General features: G+C 36.9%; 1 protein-coding gene across 1 annotated transcript in view; it reads right to left on the bottom strand.

Annotated features, from left to right (window-relative positions):
* LOC126295175 (zinc finger protein 723-like) overlaps positions 1 to 11,785 on the bottom strand; it is a 92,363-nt gene extending 80,578 nt beyond the window's left edge. The window contains exons 1-2 of the mRNA XM_049987481.1: positions 11,709 to 11,785; positions 8,880 to 8,968 (exon numbers count right to left, since the gene is read on the bottom strand). Of these exons, the coding sequence (XP_049843438.1) occupies positions 8,880 to 8,951 (72 nt within the window). The 5' untranslated portion in view covers positions 8,952 to 8,968; positions 11,709 to 11,785. The remainder of the gene's footprint in view (positions 1 to 8,879; positions 8,969 to 11,708) is intronic.
* Positions 11,786 to 17,541: the final 5,756 nt, after the last annotated feature.

Genomic DNA, 17,541 nt, shown 5'->3' with positions numbered 1-17,541 from the left:
AGCAAACACAAAGTGGTTATGAACAAACCTGTCAATATTTCATGTGTAATACCATTGCTTCATGAAAACTTCACTGCCAACATATAAATTCATTCTGCAGATACAGGCTGTATAACAATTTCTGTTTTCATGTGGTATTTGTCTGAAATTTAAATTTACTATTGGGTCATTCCATGTCAAGTGGCCTAAATTTAGACAAGTTCCCCACTTGCCCATCTCCAATTTTATGAGATTTTTACAGGATGTACATACAGAGCTTACATGAAGCACTGCCAAATTACAGCTTAATAAATAGTATGGTGGGGCCACCAGCCACCTTTTCATAGAGGCTCGTTTTTTTCACTGCAACTGAAATGAATAAATGATCAACTTTGTTTTACCACTGTTCAGGATGTAAGAGACCTGTTGTGCTCAATCTTTGTGATCCTGTTCAACTTTTTGGGTACAATAGCTTCATTTTAGTACAAAGGGTCAAACTATGGTAAATTCATCATTGTGTGCTATCAAAGTGTTCTATAAATCTTGTTGTACCAAATAAATTCACATTTATATTACATTAAAAAATACATGTACCAGTTGTACTCTTTATGGTTCCCAAGCCAAATATTTCAGTTCTTATTAATTCATTTGCTGAAATTTGTTACTAATACAAATTACAGTTGATTCTAACAAGCTATAATGTCAACCCATTCTTGTTGCTGATGGAACTGAAATGACAGAAATAATGTGTTGCTTTGGAAATCAACAAGCATCCTGCCAAGCTGGCCAATAGAATGAATGTGCAGGTCCATTGGGGTGCATGAAAATGACAAACATTTTCCTTCTTCTGAAACTTTGGACACATTACCAATCCACAATTTTCCATCATATATACAGGCGATGTATTGGTCCAGTTTTCAGGCTTTAGTATTTCTGAATGAAACGCTTTGGTCAACATTTGCAACAAAAAAGTTTGTATCATTGAACACTCTTCTAATACAAACTTGCTTTTCATTTAGTGGCACACAATGGCGATTGTATGTTGTTCCTGACACTGTGCAGCCATTTTTTAACCTTGCTTCCTGCTCAGTTTTTAATGTTTCAGTTTGTTCTTTTGAAGCAAAAATGAATTGGATTCCTCTGATATTCTTTGTACAGTATTTAAACAAGTCAATTGGTGACATCTCGTAGAATCTGGTGTACTGCCGGTGGTCCACGTCATCCCAACACGATATTTCGACGTCGTAACTTGGCGTCTTCATCAGGTGTTCCCTCAAGGGAAGACGCCGAGTTACATCGTCGAAATATCGTGTTGGGAAGACGCGGACCACCGGCAGTACACCCGATTTTACGAGATGTCAACAAATTGCCGGGAAAGTCTTAGAAATTACAAGTCAGTTGGTGTCAAAATCTGGTCATCAGTTGGTTTTTGAAGGCTTGCTCTTGCTGCCACACACTTCACTGTTCCTCCAATTCTATCACTTGAAAATTTTCTGTGGCTTGTAGCAGGAAAGTTCCATTCACCTGAGATTCCAAAGTCATTCTGATGGTGGCAGAGATTCAGAAAACTTTAGAAGTTTTCGTGCTGCATTGCTGACCCATCACTGAAGTAGTAAATGTGTGTCATTTTTCCAAGGAGACACTTGAGATCTTCTATTAATTTCACTATAAAAGCATTTACAGCAAATTCATTATGTTTCAGACTGTCACTTATACAGTAGCTGATGCTGCTGATGTCCAAGTTATTTCTGAAGTACACAACAAATAGGTGTAAAGTTGCTTGGCTGTTATTCCAGTGAAAACCTTGAATTGCATCCTGGACAATTAAGGGATAATTTCCAGCAGAGTCCATTAATATGATCATTTCAGTTGGCTTACAGTTTTCTTTTATGCATTTTAGGTGCTTGCTCTGGTGCTGGGTGGAAAGTTTGTCAAATTTTGAAATCAGATCTTCAATAAAATTCTCAGTGGTCATCTGCTTTGTTTCTAATGTATCTATCAGTGTGCACCCACTGTTTGAACTCAATGGTATCTAGATCACTGTCTTCAAAGCTAATTTCTAAAAACTGTTCAAGTAGTTCTTCTCCTGGACAGATTTCACGGGGAAGAAGCATGCAGTCTGGATTCCAAATCACACACTGTTTTAGTAGTTAGACTCTTATAATCTTATTTAATTGGAGTGCTTGCAAACATCAGTTTCACAGTTTGGTGTAAAGTGCAACCAGAAACTGAGTGGGTTCCTGCAGCACCCACAGCAATGCACGATTTTAGTCTCAATTCACAAAATTTGCCAAATCCAATTTCAGGCCTATGCTGAAGTTGATATGCAACAAATATTTCTCCCAACTTATTCAGAAGAAGGTATTTTTGCATCAAAACTATCTTTCCTTATATTCTAAATAAAACAGAAAGAAACTTCCACATGGGAAAAATATATTAAAAACAAAGATTCCAAGACTTACCAAGCGGGAAAGCGCCGGCAGACAGGCACATGAACAAAACACACAAACACACACACAGAATTACGAGCTTTCGCAACTGGCAGTTGCTTCGTCAGGAAAGAGGGAAGGAGAGGGAAACCCACATCCTTTCATTTTTCCCTCTCCTTCCCTCTTTCCTGACGAAGCAACTGCCAGTTGCGAAAGCTCGTAATTCTGTGTGTGTGTTTTGTTCATTTGCCTGTCTGCCGGCACTTTCCCGCTTGGTAAGTCTTGGAATCTTTGTTTTCCTTATATTCTAATTGATACATAGTCTTTTTACCTGGACAAATTTGACTAAATTCTTCATTCTGAAAAAATGTTACCATTCTCTCTTTTATGGCATCTGAAATCATCTTGCCACACTTGTTCTTTGGCAGAGTTAGTACACTATTTTCTGCCTGTGACTTCCTAGCTGCTTTTACCAACCTCTCTGAAACACCAAATTCTTGCATTGTCTCCTTTATAGTCCAGCTTTGTGGTACTAGTGTCAGTATCTGCAATTTTTCAGGCTGCCTTGACAATTGCAACTTCTCTTTCAATTCCTTAATCAGCTGCTCATAATCTTCACAATCAGGACATGTCTTGCTTGTACTGTGTGTCTGAAAATCTTTTGGGGCTAATCCTCCAGCAGCAGCAATGTTATTCGCAATTGCCTGTTGAGCTTCACTTATTTTTCGTTTTGCGTAACCTTTCACATCCCTTTAGGATATTCTCTGAAATTTTAGAGGGGAGACCCAAAAAGCAGTTAGAATTGAATTGACTGATACTTATGGATATGCTCCATCTTTTGACTGGTTTGAGGTTCCCTGTGATTTTTCTGCTTTCTTTGCTAAAATTGTTTCTGCAAGTTGGACAGATCTACGGACCAGGTTTGATCATTGCTCTTAGTCACAGCTTGCAATTGTTTTGCCATTTCCACATTGACAATCCGTAAACCCTTTTTAACAGAATGGTTCTTTGCACCAAAACGATTACAACAATATCTCTACAGAAAGTTACGAATTCCTATTACTCTACTGAAAATTCTTCGATTGGAATGAAGCCTCGTTGATGTGTGCATGTTTTCAGCTGACATGCAGAATTATATGTAGGACCAATGACACACAGTACTGAAACCTCACCGATTTCCATTACACTACAATTAAATTTATGCTTCCAATTGCCATTTGTTTCAATATTAGATAGAATAGAATTGGTGTATATTTCCAACTGAAAAATATTAAACAATCATAGCAGGGTGTATATGCGGACACGGAAAAAGATCCCGGATTTCCTGGTTAAAAATACACTTCCTCCCAGGAGTGCGAACATACTTTTTCCCTAGTAACTGACAATATATTTTCTCTCGGAACTGTGTATCATCATTCTTTTGAATGGTTACATACGGTCATAGAATTTCCGAGCACTTTAGAAAACTAAACACAGGGAAAACAACATGTTTAGGAAAGATCTTTGATGACCAGCAACATGTACACTGCATATTTTCATATTATGAAAGTATAAATTCGAATTCCACCAAACACCGCATGTTACTTTCTGAAGCTTTGAAATCCAAGTTTGAAATGCGCTTTTGTAAGCCAGTCATAGCTCATGTCACCTGATCTCACCAGCCAATGACAGCGGGTATTCAGAACTGAGGATACGTGATGTAGTCAGCCAATAGCGACATCACTGTTAAGAAGCGCGAATGCACAAACAGAAAAAGCTAATGGTTTAAATTAATATACACCATGTTGCTACACAAAAAGCAAAGCTTTCACATATAATATTGGTCTATAAGATTCAGACTTGCAAGAGAAGCAAGATGTCACATATAATGTTGGTCTTTTATGCGTGAATTACAATGTAATATACGTTACACAAATGTGCCAGCAAAATTTTTAACAACGACTTAAATGTTTTGTCTTCTGGGCTCGAAATTCATCTAAATGGCTCATCATAAAAGAGTTGATTTTTAAATGAGACTCAAATGCTCTGATTTCAGAAATTCATCGTACATTCTCACACATAGTTCAACTTACGTAAAAGGATATTTACTTTGAAAGTAACACTTTTCAAACCACCATTCGGAGTATTTTCATGTGAGCTATTAGTAATAGGTTCATTTGTGCAGTTGCCAGAGAGCGCCAGATGACAGGTGCCACCGGCCTTGCGCAACTACGATGTCATAGGGAGCTCGTATATTTGAAAGTGTAAAACATTGAAACATCTTACATTATGTCATAAAACAAACAAGACATCAGAGGATACTCTAAGAGCATTGGAATTTCGTGACCCATACTAAAATGTGCACATTTAAAGTGCACAGTCGTATGTCCAGATTCCCAGTGAAGTGGGCCATGACCTGATATTTAGCTTTTCAATGTAGTTTTTGGAATGTAAATTTTCTTATAATACCAGTACTATGTTATCTCATGTTTGGTTCTTTATTATGGCATTATGCCATACGCGTTGCAAGTTGAAAATGTGCACTTGAAATGATGCAGCAAACAGTGTGCGGAATTAAACACATCATTTCAAATATATTGTCTGCCTCAGCAGAAAAGATTAATAAAAGAAAATTTCTTTAGCAAATTGACAAATATAGCTTCAAAGCAAAATATGCTTTACTGTCAGAAAGGTGGAAATAAAATAAAATCTGCAACTAACAACACATTTTGGCCTTCCGTAATTATGTGTATGTATTTTAATTCACTTGATAGCCTCCCACCACAGCAATCTGTTTTGTTTTCATTTGATGTGAGAGCAGTAAACGAAGAGGAAACAGCAAAACCACTAGATGTATACATGGATCACGTGGAGACTACCCACATGCCCACTATAACTTAGACTGCTCTGTGCATCAGCCCCAAATTTACAATACTTTGGAACTGGGCCAATACCCCCGCCACACCCTCAAGCGTTTGAGATCGGACGTCAAAAACTAGAAAACAAACGAATTTTCAAAAATATATTTGTTTTGTAGAGCGCATCTTTCTGAAGAGTAATGCATAAAACATGTGTTCGAGGAAATGTAAGGCATGTTGTTTGGTCTTAAGTGTGCCAAAGTGCAGTGCCACACTTCTTCACACAGCATTCGCGTATTGCACTTCACTGTATTTCGCTCTGTGGAATTGAAACGTGTATATTTTGCAATGGATGCCATAAAACCATATTCAGGACAGTGAAAATTAAAATGTCCTGTGGCGTCTCTCATGCTTACAGTCAGTCAATATGACATACTGTCCCCCTTTTTTTTTTTTTTTTTAATGAACTTCAGAAAAGTTGCACTCTTTATTCCCTAGCAGCTAACAACTTGCTGCTTTGTGTGACATAAAATTAAATATAGGATACATAAAACCGGTAAAGACATGAGACAAGCAAGACAATTCACATTTCTTCAATCCTTAGCTCCTAGAATTTTTTCTCTCTAATCTTGCTACAGCTTTACATGGCATGCTTTCCTTTCTACGAAAGAAAGTTTGTCAAATGTTTTGCTACATGAAAAAAAATCAACATGTCGTCGTCTAATACTGAAAAAGCTGTTAATACAAATAGGACCCAAGATTGGTGTGGTTTCTCGGTCTGACTACATCCATTTTGTCACACACTGCTAGATAAAACAAAATAGGCTTTTCTAATACTGCAACAATTGTAACACACCAGATAAGCTAGGCTTTTGACACAAACCGTCATTTTTTAACGACAGAATACAACTCACAAAGTACCAATACCAAATGCCTATTAGGCCTACTATAAGCAAAAAGCTTTACTTTGGGAAATAGTTTCACACTCCATTCATACGCTCCAGTTCTCAAGCATGAGATTGAAAAGTAGTAGTACAAAATTTTTATACAAACTTTGAATTGTAATTTTGTTCCCTAATTTATGTGATGCCCCCATTCTTCTTCCTCGTTCTAACAGTCTTGTTATCACTAATTCTGTAAATATTCCTGTCAATGTCAAAGCTTATTTGCCGGTTAACTTCACTAACTCTGCCGAATCACCGGTTTAGTTATCCCGCGATTATTCTCCGGTTAGGCGTTGTTAGGTGTTCATACAATGCAACGCGTTTTCCATGCTACTTCCAGAACAGAACTTAGAGCGGCTGCTAGCCGGGGACTGTACACATGGCCCTTACTAGTATAGCGATCTGGCCAAAAAATGTCAAAATTTCATTTTTTTGGATACATCAAGAAGATAATATGTAATCGCCATCTGCAGTGGCTGAGCAGTTCTAGGCACTTTAGTCTAGTACCCCGCTACCGCTGCGGCCGCAGGTTCGAATCCTGCCTCGGGCATGGACATGTGTCATGTTCTTAGGTTAGTTAGGTTCAAGTAGTTATAAGTTCTAGGGGACTGATGACCTCAGATGAACTCATTGTTCTCAGAGTCATTTTTGTATGTAATATTTTTACCTGTTATTTGTTTATTTCCATTCCGGTAGTTTGAATCTATAGATTTCACTAGTAATTATAACAAAGCTCATCATTTGCAAACCCAATCAAAAACACAATTAGCCATACTCCGCTCAGCTCGTATAGCCCCTTTTGTCTGTAGGAAAGTTTGTTTCCACATGCGACAAGGATTCCCCTAACAATCATGTACACTATGCATGCAGGCACAGATCAATTTACAATTCATTCAGAAATCAACTTAGTATGTGTTCAAAAACTGACAGGGATACGTTTCAAAGTAATATGATAGACTAATGTGCGCTGGATGCTAGGTGCTTTGTGAAACAAGGATTTCTCCCTGAAGAATATGAATTTGACCCCCCCCCCCCCCCAGATCTGCGCCTGCTGCGCACACATGAATTGGGAGAAGCTACTACTCAACTGGGCATATGCATGATCCCACTCATAACTGCTAAAATGAATCTAATGTAAACAGTTGTGATGTCACACTCATTGGAAGCAATTTGTTGTTACGAAGCCTTGCATAGTCTTCCTAAAGCCTTTGATACATTTTGCTGTTGGCAGACACTTGTATGAGCACTGCAGTTTCTTGTTGTATAGGGCACATTTCCTTTGCAGTTTAAGTTTTATTTCCTTTTTTTTCTCTCCTTCATGTATTATTGCTGCAGTATTACTCTGCAGTAGCGGGATACAGTAATATCCTTTGTTAGAGTATCGATTCTTACCAGTCAAAATTACAAAAATGTAACTGAAAACAAAAACAATGACAAATACCCGGAATTCTAAAAAATTCCCGGGTTTTTACAGGACCTCCCGGGTCATATACACCTTGCATAGGTAACGGGAACTTCCTTGAGAATACATCAGAAAAAATTAAATAACCTAGTAAACCCACTACCTTGAAATAATTTTTACTAAACGAGAAACAATGCTTATCCAGTAATGACAACACACTTTACTTTAGTTGAAAAGGCACACAACTTCTGAACACTTTTCACTACACAACAATGTGGCTCAGACTGATTGTTGAAGCATGTTAAACTGGTCTGCCTCTAAAATAAAAACTTTTTCTGATCAGATAAAGTGAGCTCAGATAACTCAGTTATTGTTTGAGCAATCTGGATGCCACTTTCAGAGCATTATGACATGCTGACACGCTGGAGATAACTAAAGTACCAGCTTCAGAAAGTTAATGCTTTCAGTAGATACAAGGCAATGAAGTAGAGTCAAAATCTGATACAACAAGATTTATGAGCCACTTTGATAAATTTACTATAGTCACAATGTCAAAAATTGAGCCTTTACAAAAAGGTGGCCACCACACTACTTATGAAGCTGTAACTTGGCAGTGCTACATGTAAGGTCTATATGTACAACATGCAAAAATTTCATGGAAATTGGAGATGGTCTAGTGGAGACCCTTAGGCCACTTGACATGGAATGACCCTGCTGACTGTTATCCTTACACTTTGTTCACGTATTCAAGGTCAACACCTAATGTTAAAAGTACTACAAAATTTACTTCTCAGATTAGTGACATGAATATGTCACTTCAACATCAATAAATTACATTTCTTATTCCATACTATGATACACTGCAATAATGCATTAACTGCAGCCATACCATTTATAAATTTAATGGCACTGCTAAGATTCACTGTGGTCATAGTTATTCTTAAGTTGCACATTAAAGCTGTTGTTTGAAAGAAGTGTATCAAGGCAGAATATACCCACTTTATGGCAACCACGTTATCAGTATAATTGAATTGTGCATTAAAAAAGTTTTCCATGTTTACTTAACATTAAATTGAAACTATTGCTGAATTCTATCTGAGGTTTAATAACAGGCTTGGTTCAATGCACTCTGCAAAATGTCATATTTAAGAGTGATAGTTCATCAGTTGTTTAGTAAACAGAATTACTCGTGTTTCCAGCAGCATGACATCTATTTTATGTACACACGCACCATACAGCACACAGAAATTAACGAAACACTGTTACAAAATACAAGTAAGCCACTTACTATTAAGTGTAACTCTGTTTTTACTTCGTTCGTTTCCTCTTTTTTTATCCATGTAGATGGCTCCTGGTCCATTGCTTTAGTTCTGCAATCTGAAAAAAAGCAATCATATAAGAACAGTGGTACTCTGTTTCTGTTGTTACCATGAAGTACAGCTCTAAGGCAGTATTTTTCACTCGTCTAATGGGTGCAGTAAATGGATGATTACACAGGAAACAGATTCAGAAAGGATGAGGTAACTCATCAAACGTAGCAAAAGTTTTTCGCATCTAAAAGCGTCTAATAAAAATCATTTGTGGTATAAATTCAAGAACATCATGTAGGAACCTGTTCAAGGAACTTCATATTCTAACCACTGCTTCCTAGTATAATTATTCCTGAATGAAATTTGTTACAAGTATTTCCAACCAATAGCTCAATACATAATCAGTACTAGAAATAGGAACAGCAATCTACATAAAGCCCTAAAATCACTCACCTTGATCCAAAAGTGGTCCAATATTCAGGAACATGCATTTCCAATAAACTGTTAGCAACCATTAAAAACTCGGTTTCAGATAAAGCACAGTTTACAATAAGTTTGAAAGACTTTTTGATACAGAAGTGTGATTCCACCTGTCTGCTTTGACCTGGGACGTCATCAATTTGCCGGAAATGGCTATTTTAAGTGTGTCTATGACATCACTACATACACATGGCAACAAATGTGAAGATACATATAAATAATACAGTAACATCTCACACTAAAAATACAATCAAACCAACAGGACAACTGTGGGAAGTTGGGGTTTTTAGGGTGAGGACAAGCTAATAAAGCACACGAAGATCCCAAAAGACAAAATGAAGAACAAAAAGAAAAAAATACAGCATTCTGGTACACCAACAAAAATCTGCAGGAATTGGACACTTCCCTTGAACAATATAGGTCAACCACAGGTTACAAAACCAATGCCCACAACCTGAAGTACGAAAATTGGAATCTGACATATCCCTTGACCTACATAGGCCAACCTCAGATGATACTGGAACATCAACACCTACAACTCTGAAAATGGGATTCAGTCATTTCTGGTTACCTATGTAGGTCCACCACACCTACTGATATCAAAAAACCAACACCTACAACTGCGAAAAATAAAACCACAATCCCAAAAGTCCACAAATCAATCATCCCTACATAAATCACATTCAATACTCCATAAATACACAAAACATCACAACTCGGAAAAAAAAATACCACCAGCAAATTCCGGCACTGCACACACACACACACACACACACACACACACACACACACTAACCAACTCAAACACCGTGCCGTAATGACATTCACACACCACAACACCTTTACGTCAAAGCAGACAGGTGGAATCAGACGCTTCCGTTGACCCCTCCTACTCTGTAGATGAATATCGTAATAGGGACTGTTAGACCAGCTTATGTAAAAATTCTGCTTTATTTCAGATTTGACAACAGTTGGTAGCAACAGTCAAGATGGAGGATTCTGTGTATGATAAATTTATTAAAAGTACGTAACTGTGTTTTATTCTGACAGAGTATCAATTCTGTAAATATTAGCAGATACAGTAATATATTCACATATTTTGACAATCTTCTGACAAATGACAATTATTATATTCAACTGTATTATGTTATACTTTCTGACAAATAACATGTCATTCGCGATGGGCAGCGGCTATTTCCGAAGAAGTACGTAAATATTTGTTCGCTCCAGTAACTATCGTCTATGAAATATCACCGAGGGCTTAGACAGGAGTCAGTGTCAGGAGCACAGACACACAAGTTATTCCGTTACCAACTTCCAGGTTACCTGTAATTGTAGCCAATAAAGATAACTACCAGAGGAAAATACCGATCTCTGAGTTATTTCCATAGTCGCTCAAATTCCTTATGGTAGCTCTCTTTATACTAATCGTCCAAGCGAAATTGACATATGACGCGGTGGCTCAAGGGAATAACCGTACTTGTTAATGCCTGTACTGCAGTTCCTATCAGCCACCGCTCGGTTATTAACTTTATTTAATTGTGCTAAAAGTAACGAAGGCGCACGATATAGTACACAGCTCTTATCAACAGATGGCGCGCAGTCTCAGATTTCCCATGGCCTATAGAACGCCTTCCAAATGGTCTATCCCTCTCCTTCGTTCGTATCCAAATCTCCGAGGAGTTGACGGGAAAGAGTATTACGATCTTCGGTCAACAGATGGCGCGAGGCACTGTTGACACTAGACAGTTATTGAAATAACTGCCTGTATCAGAGGAACGGTTATCGCAGTAACAGTTACTTCTCAGTAACCGGTTATTTCTATCACGTTATTTTTTGCCACCTCTAATAGCGAATGTTTGAATTTCACTGTCCACCTTTTCTCGTCAGTCTCTAAGTACATGACGGAGATCACTGCATGGACAAAGTGCTCCTGACTACACGTCACAAAATAAGCCATTTCTTTGACAAAGATACACGTAGCGATTTTACCGGACAGGCCAAAAACAAGCTCTAATAATAACTCTGGTATATAGTTGTTATGAACATAACCTGAAAATTTATAACTCTTACACCTGCACAAAGCACACTATAGATAATGTGATCACAAATACAGAATGGAATCTCGTCCTTATGTACCCATTAAAAATTTAAAAATAGAATCCTCAAACATAGCTTCCACAGCGTCATCACAAGATATTCGCGAACTATTACACTCGTCAAACTCAACTGTTATTGTGTTAGAAATGAAGTTCCGCGCTAATTTACTTTCGAAACAATTTTCTTCATTTACTCTAGCTTGCAGTTTATAAGCGCTTAAAAATTACCTGGAGAATATACAATTTTCCGCTAAACCACGAGCTTGTAGCTGACTACACACTGAAAGAAACCAGCTAAAGCAAAGATATTGCAGCAAGACAAAGCACTCTGCCTTGGGCTGTGAGATAAGCAGTTCGGAAAAATCGGAAAGATAAAATGCGAAAATTACGTTAAGGTAGAATACCTACTCTATCCCTTTGGTAAATACTTATCACTATTTTAGTATAACAACTACATAACTTAAAATAGCTGTTATTTAAGAAATGCTTATGAAAATTTCTCAGAATTTTAAATCTTCACTGTACCGTGTGGGAAGCACTGATCTGCGCATGGACATAACATCGACGTAATTTTCCTTTGTTACAGGCAGAACTAGCATGTACAAACCGTTTGACAGTGAGAGCTTGTTAATTTTCCTTTTTTTCTTGTTAGAGTTATGAGTCTACACTCTTCGTCAAAGTTTTCTTTAAATCGCTTAACAAATGGACGCTGTTTTATGACATTCCCATCCGAAGAGGGAAGGAAGATTAGATTTAACGTTCCATCGACACCAAGGTCATTGGAGACAGTGCAAAGCTCGGACTGTGTTAAGGATGGGGAAGGAAATCGGCCGTGCCGTTTCAAATGAAACATCCCAACTTTTGCTTGGAGCGATTTAGACAAGTCACGGAAAACCTAAAACTCTATGGGCAGATACTGGTTTACAACATAGTTCTCCCAATTGTGAGTCCACTGCACCACCTTATTCGGTCTTACCCATCTAACTGGTTTCCTGATCACATCTCCTTTCGTTATTGTTGTTGTAATCTTCTGTCCTGAGACTGGTTTGATGCAGCTCTCGATGCTACTCTATCCTGTACAAGCTTCTTCATCTCCCAGTACCTACTGCAGCCTACATCCTTCTGAATCTGCTTAGTGTATTCATCTCTTGGTCTCCCTCTACGATTTTTTACTCTTCACGATGTCCTCCAGTACTAAATTGGCGATTCCCCGATGCCTCAGAACATGTCCTACCAATCGATCCCTTCTTCTGGTCAAGTTGTGCCACAAACTCCTCTTCTCCCCAATCCTATTCAATACCTCCTCATTAGTTATGTGATCTACCCATCTAATCTTCAGCATTCTTCTGTAGCACCACATTTCGAAGGCTTCTATTCTCTTCTTGTCTAAACTATTTATCTTCCATGTTTCACTTCCATACATGGCTACACTCCATACAAACACTTTCACAAACGTCTTCCTGACGCTTAAATCTATACTTGATGTTAACATATTTCTCTTCTCCAGAAACGTTTTCCTTGCCATTGCCAGTCTACATTTTATATCCTCCCTGCTTCGACCATCATCAGTTATTTTGCTCTCTAAATAGCAAAACTCTTTTACTACTTTAAGTGGCTCATTTCCTAATCTAATTCCCTCAGCATCACCCGATTTAATTCGCCTACATTGCATTATCCTCGCTTTACTTTTGTTGATGCTCGTCCTATAACCTCCTTTCAAGACACTGTCCATTCCGTTCAACTGCTCTTCCAAGTCCTTTGCTGTCTCTGACAGAATGACAATGTCATTGGTGAACCCTTAAAGTTTTTATTTCTTCTCCATGGATTTTAATTCCTACTCTGAACTTTTCTTTTGTTTCCTTTACTGCTTGCTCAATATACAGATTGAATAGCATTGTAACAAATCACATGATACAGTCAACTGACATCCTTCTCATGGGTTGTTTCATGAACAATATAAGGTTTGTCACCCCCTTCTTCTCGCGTATTCAGCAATAGCATTCGATTCAGCAGCCCAGTCCACTTTTACCAACTTTTTTAAAATTCTGTAGTGACAGCCAAATGCAATGAGATACATTCCATTTCAATGTGATGAATAAACACGAATTTTAAATCAATGAATTCTAGATTAGATTTTCCAGTGTTTGATTAATTCTAGGTTAGATCTTCCAGTGTTTGATTAATTATAGGTTAGATATATCCTGAATAGCGGACGAGCACATCAGCAAATTTGTTGGGATTCTGTCTTCCACAACATTCGCTAAAATGAGCTTTACCATTGCAGGTAGAGACTTCAACATCCATACAAATAGCTTGCTATCTCATATCTTCCTCGTTTTCCCTGTATTTCCAAGCACATGCAACACTCTTCTTGTTTTGACTTTATGTCATTGTCTGGAAAATTAAAAAGAAATTAGTCGCTGCTTATAAAACAAACCATTGTTAATGGGATCAGTTGCTGTCAACAAAACTTGCTGGAAACAGAAGTTTCAGCTTACAGATGTCGTATATAAGTTTCTTCTCCTCTGCGAGCACTGTCTGTTTCCAAAAGATGAGCATTATAATTAGGTGTCAGTGCTCCTTTATTGACCCCAGCGGTACCCTAGGCAATGTAGAGACATCACTGCTGTTTTTTGGGATGATGAAAACTGAGACTATAATCCTTTGAAACTGTCTTTCTGTAAATATGGTCTATATGCACAGTTTTGTAAAAGTGTGATGTTTTAGTGACAATATGAGGTATTTTATTATTTTTCCAGTGTGAAAGTAGTAAGACTGAGCCAATGAAAAACTTCCAGCTTGATTCCTCACACCATCCCCAATTTCTGGTCAATTAAATTTCCTTAGATGATGGTTCTTCTGCCTTCTTCACTTGTGTTTTCAACTGCTCTTTTCTTCATCGCTGTTACCACAACACCTTAACAGATTCCAAGTTTATTCAGAAACATGGTCTTGCAGTCTTGAATTTATTCTGTTCTTCATAGGAAGTAGAAAATAACAGTGAAGTTTCTTTAGGAGTTCACTCATGTGCTAGCTTTATTAAAGATCTTGCTTGAATTACTGCAAATAAAATCTCTTTTTTATACATCTCTAATTTGTAATATTTTTAAAAATGTTCAGCCTTTCTGCAAGGACATTCTTCTTATGACATTTACTTCTGCAGTTGTCTCAACATGGATCTTTCATGTAAGCTCCTGGAACATGGAGTTCCCTGAATGAAATGTAGGATTCTTTGCACTGGTATCTGATTTTGAAAACATTTATATCCCTGAGTTATCAATGTTTTTATATTTTTTATGGCGTTGCTTGTCCTCGAAAGCATTTCTCCTATGTCTTTAAATTCTGTTCTTTAAAGAGGTGCACATCAGAAATGTCACCTTCATTGGCTGTCTACAATAGCTCTGAACTTTGTTACCATCAGTTGGTTTTAATTGCTTCAAATTAACATTTGTTCATTTTTGTGGCTCTTCATCTGATTCATGACCAGATGTTAGTTGATATTCCAAAATAGAAGGACAGATATCTGATGGCGAATATGAGTCATGATTGTTGCCACTGGCAAGGAAATTATAGGGAAAGTGACTAATATGAGTGGTTTCTCACATAAGAAACATGAAGAATCAAGAGTACTTATAGAAGAACAGAAACATATTCTAGTATATTGTGCATTCTATATTTCAAACTTTCCTTACTCTTCAGCTTGACAAAATTAAAAAAAAAGTTTCCTCTCTGGATCCATAGAAAATGAAGGAAACAGAAAAGAGAAATAAAGTGTTGAAATTTGATTTCAAACCTACAGTATTATCAGAAGAATATTGTTATACATACAAGCAAGAGACTGCAAATTCTATAGAACAAATCCCATCACATTTTCTCTCTGGAACTCATAACTAACAAATTAGTACTACAAGACAGCTCTGAAACCAAACAAACACCTGCGATTTTTTCACTCTTTATGACATAAACAGGACAAAACCATAAAGAATGGGGAAAAATACTCACAAAATTTGTTGCCATTATTTACAGACAACAAATATTTCCCTGTATGAAGTTCAGGTATTACAGTTGTGTAGTTCAAGATATCTGCCTCCGGCATTACAGTTATCATATCATTCACAGTTCTTATTAAGGAACACCTGGGCAATTAAAGATAGCTATTTGTAGCACAGAAATGCTCACTGATATAATATTTGCATATTTGTTGAAGTGAGTATTGTGATCTAACAGTAAATCCTGAGAGATACCTAGTTATAGCAGAGGGAAGAGTAATAATGATGACTCAGACGTGAAAAAGATCGAGTAACCTAGTTATTGTACTAATGTGACGATATTTTTAGCAATTGTAGAGATAGGTTGAAATACTATGAATAACTGTATAACAGCTAAAGACATAATGACCACAATAGAAAAAATAACCTTATTCAAAGCAGCCATCAGTATTTGAAAATGTCAATAGGAAAAATATTACAAAAATACTAAGTTACAAAATATATTATGAGCAAAATAGAGCTCATAGCCTTGGAATAGTTTAATCTGTATTAAGGTATGATATCTCAGCTTAACATTTTATCTTGAAGCATGTATCAGAATTTAAAGAAATTCAAGTAAAGCAAGCTTGATCCCATTTTAGCAATGTCATCCTCATTCAAAAAATCTTTCACCCGGAATTTAAATGTATATCAACTTGAAACAAAATGCAGTTTCGAGAATTTTCGGAAGTAGCAAATGTTATGCTTAGGATATATCGTAGTAAATCGTCGTTTGTGTTTATAAGAACAGTTTTTCGTTCTGATGGGATCTAATGTCAGTTCAAATTAAGCTTTAAGCATCTGAAAGCACTAATAACTTTTATGTTGCCACTACATTCTAATATTTGTGACCGAAAAACGAAAATTAATTTATTATGCTGGAGTTAAGAAATCTTAAAATACTAACAGTTGTGCAGTAATGTAAATATCTATGTGCCTGTACTCAGTGTTTTCTAAAATTATTGGCACTCCTTGATAAGGAAAGTAATTGCTGAAGTATAGATCAGATTCCTTTCACAAAGTTAAAGTATATTTTGCCACTTAACAAAAATTTTGTTTTCATTTCATACTCGCAAAATGATTGCTCAGAGAACATCTTAAAAGAATGTCTATTCATTAACTAATGAGTATCAAAATCCAATAATAGAAAGTTGGAACATCAGCTACATTTATACCAACTTACCTAATTTCCTTTTCTTGACTAAGCTATAGGTTTCCTTCTTCTGTAGTGTTTAAAAAAGTACTCATGTTCAAGCGCAGTGCAAAATACATACCACAATCTGTTCATACTAGGCTCAGTATAGTTTACATCTAAAATGAAGTTTCATTTTTTGAGAGATGTATGTGCCAATTATGCACCAAATTGAAGTCTCTACTAAATTAGTTGCAAAAGTTACCTGCTGATACTAGACACAAAAAAATAAAAATCACTGTTTAGATGGCATATGTCTTTTTTTGCATGGCAGCAGACAGGTAAATACATATTAATTAAAACACTGGATGAAAGTGCACTTACAAAGCCAGCTGTCAACTGCAAATCTAGAAGCTCATTCGGAATTTTCTATGGTCCCTAAAGAAAGTTAGCTGGTATTTTATTCTCTTAGGTTACAATTTAATCACTTAGTCACAGTTTTTGGCCAAATCGGAAATAAGACACGCAGGTAGATTACTGGAATGTGAAACATATATCTCAGCCTACAGTACACATCAGTTTTTTATTTCAGTCATACTTCTGTCTTGAGCTTCATTGGCTTTGTAGCTCACAACTGCACTGTCACATTCCAGTGTTTCAAGGTCTTGCACTACTAGTACTCTGCAGATGAGTCCCATCAGCACACCCACATTTTCTTCCATTCACATTTGTTGGCTTCGCCAACTCATGGTGAAGTGATCAACCTCCAGCCCTAACCTAGGCCTCAGGCTTCATTACAGGTGGCACTACATCTAGTTTTTTCCAATCATCAAACAACTAAGAAAATCAGTAATCCACCCTAAAATTCATAATAACTAGAAACGTGTAAGTTATTTTGGCA

Source organism: Schistocerca gregaria, chromosome 11, assembly GCF_023897955.1.
Source record: "Schistocerca gregaria isolate iqSchGreg1 chromosome 11, iqSchGreg1.2, whole genome shotgun sequence".
NCBI lineage: Eukaryota > Metazoa > Arthropoda > Insecta > Orthoptera > Acrididae > Schistocerca > Schistocerca gregaria.
Note: the sequence above shows the minus strand (reverse complement) of the source record. Positions and strands in the feature narration are given on the sequence as shown.